At 55.5% G+C, this 11,194-nt stretch overlaps 1 protein-coding gene across 1 annotated transcript in view; it reads right to left on the bottom strand.

The window, feature by feature from the left end:
* Positions 1-2,835: 2,835 nt before the first annotated feature.
* KIAA1755 (KIAA1755 ortholog) overlaps positions 2,836-11,194 on the bottom strand; it is a 59,011-nt gene continuing 50,652 nt past the window's right edge. Inside the window, exon 14 of the mRNA XM_075528759.1 lies at positions 2,836-10,918. Within this exon, the coding sequence (XP_075384874.1) occupies positions 10,229-10,918 (690 nt within the window). The 3' untranslated portion in view covers positions 2,836-10,228. The remainder of the gene's footprint in view (positions 10,919-11,194) is intronic.

The following is an 11,194-nucleotide window of genomic DNA, read 5'->3' as shown; positions in this document are numbered from 1 at the left end:
GGGGAAGGGGTTTGCTCAGGGCCTCCCTGTGAGCCAGTGGTTGAGCTGAGACTTGAACGGGGTCCCTGTCTCCCTCCACTGGGGGGGGGCAGTGGAAGTCTTTTGGGGCTCCTCCCTTGTAAAAAGGCTTCATGAGGTGTAATGATATCGCTTCCATTCACAATGCTCCTGCGAGCCTCACCCAGACCCCCAGCAGCCCTGACAGTGAAATGAATGTGGCTTCCACAGGGACCGGTGGGTGAGCTGGGACGGACAGCTGGCTCTGAGCTTGGCACGCAGGGGTACTCTGTAGAGAGGGAATTGACCTGTCTCTGGTAACTCTGGGGCATGCTGGGATATCTCCAGCCTTTGCTCGGGTGCTTTGGAACTTCTGGTCCTAGTCCATTAGGAACTAGAATTCCCAGGAATCCCAAATGACGGAGGCTAGCCTCCGGGGGTTCCTGGGGAGTGGGGTGGAAACATCCCACCCCGAGCAGCACCATCCGAACCCAGCATGCTAGGGCCGGGATCATTGTGAACTTAACAGCTGGGCAGACTGAGGCCGGAGAGGAAACTGGGCCAGGCCTATCTGGGTGTGGAGTCAAAGCTGCAGCTGGGCCCTGTGGCGGTCCACCCACTGCTCCTGACCCCGGGGGAGCGGGATGCGTGGGAATGAGCAGGGGAGAGTGGTGGCAACTGCCTCCCTTTGGACTCCCAATGCTCTGACTGTCCATGTGACTCAGCCCCACAGTTCCGGGGCTTTGGCACCCCAGCCCTGTCTCTCCTCAGTCTCAAGGGGCCCCCAGCCCTGCCCACCCTCCCACATCCAGTGGTGGGGCTCTGCTCTGCTCCTTGAGTAAAATGCACCAGCTGTATAGAGTGACCATTTTATTTATTGTCCAAACCAGAGTACTTTGGGGAGTGAAAGAGGAGCTATTAATAATTACGCAGGGACAGTAGGCATTAACAGGGACTATTAATAGTGGGTCCTCCCACTGATGGGCTGCAGCCTAGCTCCAAGTCCTAGACCAGCTTCCAGCCACAGCCCAGGGCAGCTGAGTTCTGCAACAGGCATGGTTTTGAGACCTCCAGCCATGGAGATCCCCGGGGGAGTCATCCTAGTCCTAGAGGTCCTAGGGTGGCAGCCTGCCTGCGTTCTACCACGCATCAGCTGTGTGAGCTCCGGCTCCCGCTCAGTGCCTAACCTCCCTGACGCTCAGGTCTCAACCATAAACCCAGCTCCCGACAGCACTGAGATGAGGCGGAAACGAGACAGTACAGATGCGCCGCCTGCATCAGTGCTGGCACAGAATAGATGCCCAATGTGGATGAGAGATGATTCTTGTTTTTAATTTGCAGAGCTGAAATTAATAAACCATGTCAGGTACGGAGAGGGACGAGCCCTGCACTCAGGTTATGCGCAGGCCTGCCAGAATGAAGGACAGCCAAGGGAGTGAGGGCTGGGCATGAGGGACAGATGGGGGCTGTGGGGCTCTGAGGCAGAGGGAGGGTGTCTCTGTCGGGCTTGGATGGGGATGGTGGGGTGGGTATCCTGGGGGAGAGGGCCTCCAGGGGGGCGTCTCAGTGAGGGCTCTTTAGAGGATGAAGGCCCCAGGAAGGTCCCATGGGAAAGCGTTTACCATGTCTCATTTTCTAGCTGGAAGGACATTAAAAAAAAAAATCTCAAAGTGGTCCTAGCTTTTTGTCTTCATCACAACGTGGATACTCTCTTTGAGATGTCAAATAGCAAATTCTTTCCTCATGACATCCCGTGTGTGGTCTCTGCATTCATGCTTCATCTCTCTCTTGGTTCATCCAGGTTGTGAGCAACAGAAATCTCTAGAGCTCGCTCAGGCAGGACAGGAGGATTGACCAGAAGTCTGGGGGGACACAGGGTGGGGCATGGTGGGACCTGTAGCCTGCCGGGCAGACTGTTAACGGGGTGAGGGTGAACCTGGAGCCAGGTCCTCAGAGCCTTTGGAGTCTGGCTTGGGCTTGTGGGCTTTCAGGCTCTCTCAGCAAGGACTGTTTTTCCTTACTCTGTGGATGTGGCTGGACAAGCTGCTCTCAATTCTTTGGTCTTTATACCCACAGTTCAGGAACTGCCTCGCATCTCTGATCCCCCAGTTCAAGCCCTGGGGAAAATCTTATTGGCTCACTGGTGTCATGTGTCTGCCTTTTATGGGGCAGGATACACTGCGTGGGTGGAGTCCCTGGGTGGTGTGCTGGAAGTTCAGCCCACCCAGAACACCTCAGAGAAAGGCCTGGAAACCTACTCAGAAAAATCAGCCTTCATTAAGCACTCGGATGACCTTAGATGCTGGCCTTACAGGGAGCATGGCATCCCCCAAGGGCCACACCAGAAGAACTTGACTTGGAAACCCAACTAAATGAACTGGGCCCAGCCTCAAAACTCCTGTAACCTTGGACTTAGGACTGAAATACTCTGATGGGAGAAGAGGCAAAGGACGGCTGTCCCAAGACTGTGGAAATAGGTGTCATTGGACCTTGGGGGACCTTAGTGGGTGTCCAGTGACAGGGGACCCAGAACCACCATGTATTTAGTCCCTCAATGCTCCCCTTGCATCACCATGACAAGTTTTAATCTGAGTGGCAAGGGTCTGTCCTTATAAGAAATGATTCCAGGAAAATTTCCCCTAGTACCAAACAGCGCTCAAGCAATAAAGAAACCAACCAGCACAAAGCAACAGCTCCTGAATGCAGCTCCAAGTTGGATTGTGCTCGATTTAACTATGGAAGTGTATGATTTGTGAAAAATTATATCAAGAAAACTACTGAAAAATATATAACAAAGAAGAAGAAAAGAAACCAAACTTGACCAACGGTTACCATCAGTGAAGGAGAAAGAGTTTTTGCTCAGGGGGCATTGCTTATTTCATGGCGGTGGAACAATTTGGAGAGGGAGCTCAATAGTGGTTGTACAACAGGAAGAGCGCAATCAGTGGCTCTGAATTATACGCGTAGAAGCCGTCAAATTGGAGAATGTTTTGTTGTATATATTTCTGTCACGATTGAAAAAATTACACGAGTAACAATGAGTAAAAGGAAGAATAAAATGTTCTAACAATGATTGCGGTATTGATTTTACAACTCTTCTTGATACGAAGGAACCAGTGACTTGTATGACACGTGGAGGAAGTGCCAATGAAACTGTTGAAAAGATCAGCCCTTGGAAATCAATGGAGCACCGTCTTTAGACAAAGTAGTCACTGTGGGCTGGACAGACGTGATAGCTGCTGACCAGTGTGTTTCTTTGTATGTAATGGCCAGGGCTGGAGAAAGACAGGACTTTCTACTCCGCTAAAGAGTTACAGTCTGGAAACTCCGAAGGACAGTTCTACCCTGTCCAGTATGGTTACTATGAAGCGGCATTGACTCGATGGCAATGAGAATGGCCGAGGGATGGAGAGGAAGGGACCAGTGATAGGGGAGGGGCACACCCTCTACTTACTGCCACGGAGTCAAGTTCAACTCCTAGCAAGACTAGGACACACGATTCTGAAGCTGTGATCTCTATGGGAGCAGACAGCCTCATCTTTTCCTCCTGCATAGCAGCTGGTGGGCTTGGACTGGTGACCTTGTGGTTAGCAGCCCAATTCTTAGCCCACTACGCCACCAGGGCTCCTGGCTCCAGTCCGTTACAGCTGCGTCATATTTTGATGTGTGGAGAGGGCAGAAAACTATCCCGGGAGGAGGGCACACGTGGCCAAGACTCTGAGGAAGGGCATAGAGCCATTTGTTCAGAGAATGCTTGAGGGCTAAGTTCATGTCAGCCCTACTGGGATATTCCCCTGCCCCTGCCCCCAGGGACCCAGAGGTGGCTCAGACACGGCACCACCCAAGAAGTGCCCCAGAACCAGAGCTCAAAGCCCTGTTTCCTTCTGCCAGCCCAGGCTGGGAGGATGGGAGGGAGAGGGGGTAGAGGAGCAGGGAGAATGAAATCAAGAAATAACAGCCTTCACAGGAGCGGTAATGACATTTTAACTTGAAAATTGCAAGGAGACAGGACTGTGGAGGCATATGCAAATGAGATGCAGATGAGATGCAAACGAGCCAGCCTGTTCCTGCCTGGTGCACCTGGATGTGGCTCAGTGACAAATCCTAACAGGCACTGCGTGGCTGCGTGATTGATGATCAGGGCCAGGTGGGATGACAACTGAACTCCCCTCATGGGAGCTGGGGAGAGGTGAGTCTCCATTTCTAGGTAGCCCTGAAGCTCTCTAATGGAGGACTCCGAAGCCTGGGCCTAGCTAGTCCAGAGGCGGCAAGTTCAAGCATACTTACTACCTCTATTCCTGGTGGCACCCATTGCAGGCATCATTAATCAACCATAGAGTTCTTCCTCACTGAGCCAAACAGGTGCTCTAGGCAGCCCATACTAACCAATCAGAGTTACCATTCATTCATTTATTGACTCATTCATCTAGTAAATTCCATTGAGTTTCTTCTCTGCATCAAGGATTCACTGAACAAGGCAGGTGGGGCTATTGCTCTCGTGAAGCTTGAGCATTAGGAAGAGATGTGGCTTTATCAGAAAAATTACAAAATGGCAATGGTGATCAGTGTCCTATAGGAGAAGTGTATGCTTTTTTGCTAACTGCTTCAGAAGGGCCAGGACCCTGTTGCTGACTCTTGAAGGGTCAGGAGGACTTGGCTGCTTGAAAAGGACATTGGCGGTTCAGATGCAGGAGACCTGAGTTCAAGTCCCCGCCAATGCATCCCATGTGCAGCTCCCACCTGTCTGCCAGTGGAGGTTTGTGTGTTGCTATGATGTCCAAGAGGTTTCAGCAGAACTTCCAGACTAAGATGGATGATGAAGAAAGGCCTGGCGATCTACTTTTGAAAATCAGCCAATGAAAACCCACGGGTTGCAATTCTCCAAACAGTCACAGGGAGGCAGGACTGGGCAGTGTTTTGTTTTGTCATGTGTGGGGTTGCCATGCGTTGGGGTGGGAATGTCACGGGAGCTAACAACAAACTCACTGCCATCGAGTTAATACCGATTCGTAGCAACCCTATAGGACAGGGTAGAACTGCCTCAGTGGGTTTCTGAGAAGGTAACTCTTTATGGAGTTCAAATCCACCAGCCACTGCAAGGTCAGTGGTTTAAAAACCCTTGTCTTTATCCCAAAGAGTGGCTGGTGGATTTGAACTCCTGACCTTGCAGTTAGCAGCCCAATGCCTAACCACTACACCCTAGGTGGGAAGGCCCATAAAAGACACAGTGGCCGCAGCAATGGACTCAAGCCAACCACGGCTGTGAAGGTGGCGCAGGACAGGTGCACGTTGGCTGTATGTAAGGCTCCCGTGCAGTGCAGCCTACCCCAGAGCAACTCACAGCCCCCAGGAAGTGGTGGGCAGAGGGCTGGCTCCCAAAGAACCTTGTGGGTCTCCGTGTGGGTTGGAGTTTTATGGAAGAGCCAAAGGGTGGCACTAGGCAGTGACAAGCAGGAACTGACACGATTTTTACATGTTTGCACAGTTGCTCTGTCCTCAGAGGGAGAGACGGTGTGGGGTTCTGAGCGGCTGCAGGCAGAACACTGAGGACCCCATTCAGGAAGTCCAGGACAGAGAGGTGGGAAGGTGGGGAGAGAATGGAGGATTAGAGAGATTGGGGCTGTATTTGGGGGGCAAGGGGAGACTCAAAGCAACATGCAGGTGTTCAAGCTAGGTGACTGGATGACCGTCACCCCCACAGAGAGGGAGGCAGATACGAGAGTTCAGACCAAGGGTTCCCAATGGGAGATGACACTCCTTTGTCGTCCCTGGCCTGACTCCATCACCCCCATTCCACAGATGAGAAAAGTGGGCATGTGGCGGGGGGGGGGTGGAGTGGTTCACTCAAGGCCCTCTATCATGCCCCTGGTAGTTGGGGACAGGACCCCGAGCTCTAAGTTTCCAGAGAGGCTGCTGGCTTCAGTCTCAGAGAACCATTTTGCAGCCAGGAGGGTGGGGTTTCATGCCAGACAGGTTTGTCCTGGACAGGAAGTCAGTTGTGTCCTGACCCTGGCCAGCTTTTCTGTGTGGGCTTGGCCATGGTAGGCAGAGGTCGCAGGGTACGGCATGGCCACTTCAGAGTGGCTGACATCTGCTCTCCTGGACCCTGAGGTTTCTGCTGCCCCATTCCCTTCCTGGCTGTGTGACCTTGGCCCTGTCCCTCCCTCTCTAGGCTTCAGCCTTTGTAGCTGTGAAATGGGGCCGTCAGAGCCTGGTTTCTGTGTCCTGGGCTGTAGTGAGAATCAGATGCACATGAAGATCCTTTGCAGATCCAGTGGCCCTGCCTCACATCACTGCCTAGTTGATATTTAGGGTTTGGATCTGTCATCAGACCACTACTCCCTTGGAGGAAGGAAGTGGGGGGGGGGGGGTTGGAACTTAGAGCTCCAAAGAGCATCCTGCCTTTATAAACCCATTGAGCAGACGAGGAACCGGAGGGCCAGCCACCTGCTTGAGTGTCCAGATGGACCCTGGGTTCGAAGGCAGGGCTGCTTCCAAAGATAAAGTTAATCTGTCCATCTTATGCTCCCAGTGAATGGACAGGGGCCACGAAAGACCAGAGAGGGGAAGCCACCTGCCTGAGGTCACCCAGGGAATGAGGAGCGAAGGGCAGGAGTAGCATATGGGGCCCTTGAGCCCCAAGGGGCGCTCCTCCTACCATGCCTTGTCTACCAACCCTCTGGGCTCGATTTCCGTCACCGCGGGTGGTGGGGGGTGAGCTCTCACAGCAGGCAGGAGGGGGGCTCACAGTGATTCTCCCAAGGTCCTCTCTGCCTCAGTGATGTCACTGGAAGACATGGGGCTCTTGAAAACACTCATCCCCTTTCTTCCAGAACAAGCTGCCTACTGTAATAGACCCCATGGGGGCATGCCCGCCCCCCTAGGAACAACCTCCAAGATGGTCTCGCTGGCCGGAAGTCCCCTGGGTCTTCCCCACATGCTGGTCCCATCCCCCCTACAGGCAAGTGTTAGCAAAAGCCCATGAAAGGAGGCCCCCTTTTAAGAGGCAACTAGCATTCCAGTGAGTCCTCAGGGCCTTAGAGATGAGCGAACAACTCCGAGGGAGCCACGGGCTGCTCCCTGGGGGCCGAAGGAGAAATGCCTTCCTGAACTTGTCTGGTGATGAAGCTGGGTGCGCAGGGTGGGTGCCAAAGGAGACACCCTGGATGGGGCACCTTTCCCGGAGCTTTCCACACCAGGCTTCATTCAGCGCCCCCAACAAGCCTCTCAGGGCGTATTAGCCTCACTTTACAGCAGAGGAAATGGAGGCCCAGTGAAGGAACATACTCTGGCCAGGGTCTCCTGGCTTGTGAGTCGTGGGGTCCAGGCACTCAATCACAGCTCCTGTGTGACTAACCACGGAGCAGCCACCACACTGCCTCTTGCAGAACAGGATGCTCAGATGCTTGGATGCTGTGCTCCCCGGGCACAGCCCAGGAGCCAGGCTCAACAAAGGCAGCAGGGCTGCAGCTGGCCGGCCCACCCATCTCTATTGCAGCATCCCGCTGACGGGTGGCGGCGGTGGCTGGCTCCATGTTTTCTTCTCATCCAGGCGGTGAGGGGCAGGGTCCGAGTTCTGCACGGGCTGCCTAGTAAGGCGGTGAGGGTCAAGTCCAGTCCAGACCAGGGTCCCAGCCAGTGGCCAGATCCAACGGGACCGCAGAAGGGGCCAAGACCCTCCATAGCAGACCCAGCAATCAGCTCAAACTTGCCTGGGGGTGAGCATCAACTCTGGCTCTGCCACCTGCTGCGTGCACAGTCCTGGGCCAGGCCCCAAACCTGAGTCTCATTTCTTCAGTAAAATGGGGTAGCAGCCAGAGCAGCACTGGATTTGCAGCCAGTGAGCCTGGGGAAACCTGTTGGGGGGTCTTGCACAGAGAGAGGCAGAAAGGAAAGGCGAAATGAACACTGGATATTCAAGTTATTATACGTTATATTATTTTATCATGGCTCATGTCTGCATCCCTGCCTACCCCAGGGAGGGCTTGCTGTAAGTAGACATATGACTCTGGGTAGAGTTCTGTCTAGAAGGAGGATGCACAAGGTGACCTTGGGGACCCCTCCCACCCAAGGATTGTCGAACCCCCGCAGCCACCCCCCCCCACTGCCCTCCATCTCTCTTCAACTCAGCTGTGGTCTCTCAGAAGCTGTGGGGCCTCGGAAGACAGTTTCCATCTTTGTACCCCAGATTCTCTGGCTCCCTGCCTCTGGCCCTGACCGGTTGGATGCTGTTGCCATGACAACAGCATTTGCAGAGCCTTTGGCCCCCCTCTGAGGCAACAGGCAGGGACGGAGATGGATGGATCAAACACCTCCAGTGCTCTTGGGTGGGTTTGGACTACAGGGGGAGGGGGGATTCAGGAGGCTCGGTGGGGCGGGCAGGGGGTGGGAGTCTCAGCCCCCAGTTTCGAGTGTCTCCCAGTAGCACCCTATGTGCTGAGTTGCACGAGGAGTCACCTGCACGGTTCTGTGCAGATTCAGCTTCTAGCTGCCCTCACCCCGCCCCAAGATCCAGAGTCTAGCGGCCAGAGGTGACGATCCCCAGGGAGCTGGGCCAGCTCGGCTCCCGGCAGCTCTGAGACTGGCAGGCCCTAGGCACACCTGGAGAAACCGGGAATCTTCAGAAGCCCCCAAAGGCCCTTTGGATGCTGTTGGCGCATGCTTTTCTGAGGCCACTCCTGAGGAACTCTGGTTCCCTCTCCCCTTTCCCACCATCCTCCCAGGGCGGCCACCAGAGGGTGGGCTGGGTGAGGCACCGTCCTAAGGCAGAGAGGGCGGCCCTCACTCAGCAGAACCTGGTCAGGGAGGCCTTGCCGGGGCCAGTCTGGGCAGTGGGAGGGAGGGGCTTATTTCTAGATACTTCATCCCGAGATCCGAGCACACAGAGGTCTTCTCCCTATCACCGGATGCCTGCGCCTGAGCTTCCTACCCTGCCTGGCCCAATCCTCAGCAGAGCTCTGCTGCCATACGGCCGAAGGCTGGGACTAGAGAGAGCTCGATGCTGGGCAGGGGGTGGTGGTGGTGGTGGTGGTGGTGGTGTGTGTGTGTGTGTGTGTGTGTGTGTGTGTAACAGTCAGAAAGTGGTGCGGAGGGGCACTAGACAGAGGATATAGGAAGGGGCCTGAAAAGACAAGAGTCCATGACATTCTCTAAAGGTGGGAATGCCAGTCCTATACCTGTTGGAGAAGCGCAAGAAGACAGAGCAGTAGATGCACTGCACCCCCTCGCACACACACCCACCCCCCTGCCAGTACATTTCTGCTAGCCCTTTCGGTGGCTAGTGGAGCCCGAATCACCTGTAACCCTCAACCAATCACTCATGAGAGTTGGTGGAGCCACACCCCTTGGGCGAGACACCTGGAATGTGTTCTGCTCTGCCCCCCAGGGACCCCCAGGGAGATGGAGGCCAGTTGACCCTAGTGGTAACTTGCAAAATAGCATCTTTGAAGATATGATCATCTAACAAGAGGTCATGCTGGAGTGGTGGTCCCTAGTCCAAGCTGAGTGGTGTCCTATACAGGAGAAGGGACACAGACGCAAGCAGAGGGCAGAAGGCCAGGCGCAGTGGGGTGACGCTGGAGCTACCAGCCAGGAGCTCCTGGGGCCACCAGACGCTGGGAGAGACAGACGAGGAGGTCTTCCCTGAGAACCTTCAGAGAGGGCATGTCCCGTCGACACCCTGAATTTGGATGACGAACCCCCAGGACTGGGAGACCATATGCTTTCCTTCCTCTGAGTCACCACGAGGGGTGCTTCGTGACAGCAGCCCTCGGAAATGGGCACCCTGCCAAATAAGCATATGTGGGCATCCTTGTCTCTGAGTCGGCTCCTGCGGGAATACGAAGACAAGAAGCCATCTCCAGATCAGCCCACCCTGTGTATTCCGAACAGGGGCCACCTGGTGACAAAGGGGAAAGCTTGTGTATGGTCCCAAACTCCTTCCAGGTGTTGGGCCTGCTGAGGAGGAGACCTTTGGAGGGGTCTGTACCACCTCCTCTTTCCCACGTCAAGACCGGCACACTGGTCCTGACTGCCCACCCTCGTGACCATGAGGGGACTCCTGGAGCTGGAATCAGGCCCACAGTCCCCCAGCCTGGGTCAGACACTCATCATACAATCCGTGCTCCAGAGCCATGCCCCTGGCACTGGCCGTGGCTCTGCAGCTTCCTCTGTGGCTGGGCGCCACTCCAGGTGCCCCCTGGAAACTGCCGCAGTTCACGAGGGCTCCCTGCTAGAGGGACGCAGGGGGACTTGTCTGGGGGGAGTCCTCCAGAGATGTCTGTGAGTCTGTCCCCTCTGAGGAAAAGCTGCCCCCAGCCAGCTGGTTGGGAGGGCGCAGTCCCAGCTGCCTGGAGAAGCAGGGCCAGGAGAAGGGGGTGGCAGGAGAAGTCTCCAGGGCACTACCCAGTGGGTCTTGGCCTCCATCAGCCTCTACAGCAGGGGGCGGAGGGCCAGGCTGGAAATTCCTGTTCTGACCCTCTCTGCTGGCCCGAGAAGGCCAGCGGGATTTGAGCAGGTGGTCCACACCCGGCGAGTCCTGTGGGGGTGGGTGCCCCCTTCCCCTCCAAGAGGAGCCTCTATTCAGACCCAGGACCTTGTTGACTGCCCCTCCCAGCTCTGCATGTGCCGTGTGGGCAGTGGAACCTGCTGGGCACGGACAGTGGGCCAACGCCTTCGTCAGGAGGGCCCGGATCTCCTCGTGGTGGCCCTGAGCCTCTTCCCACAGGTCCCGGCCCAGGCCCGCCCAGCTCAGGGAGGCCACCTGTAGCCCCATGGCTGTGAGCTTCTCAGCAGGGAACTCCGAGGCCAGCCGCTGCAGGTAGCGGTGGAGGCGGCGCTGGTCCCCAGAGCTGGCCCCTTGGGCCTTGCCCAGCCTGAGCTGGGTCATCAAGTCCTGACAGTCCATGTGGAACCAGGTCATCTGGGGGCGAGAGAGAGAGAGAGAGAAGTGGGGCTCAGACTGGGGACACCTGTGAGGGCAGCAGCGTGCTCTCTAAGGGGTGGGAGTTGACAGTTAATGCCTGCCTGGCTGAGTTAGTGGTAAACTCAACAACCAAACTCACTGCCATCGAGCCCATGCCGACCCCATAGCGACCCTATATGATGGGACAGAACTGCCTCTGTGAATTTCCCACCTTGTCACTCTTTATGGGAGTAGAAAGTCCTGGGTCTTCTGAGAGGATGCTAATGGTTTCGA

This window comes from Tenrec ecaudatus, chromosome 12 (assembly GCF_050624435.1).
Source record: "Tenrec ecaudatus isolate mTenEca1 chromosome 12, mTenEca1.hap1, whole genome shotgun sequence".
NCBI classification, from domain to species: domain Eukaryota; kingdom Metazoa; phylum Chordata; class Mammalia; order Afrosoricida; family Tenrecidae; genus Tenrec; species Tenrec ecaudatus.
This window is presented reverse-complemented; position numbering and strand designations above follow the sequence as displayed.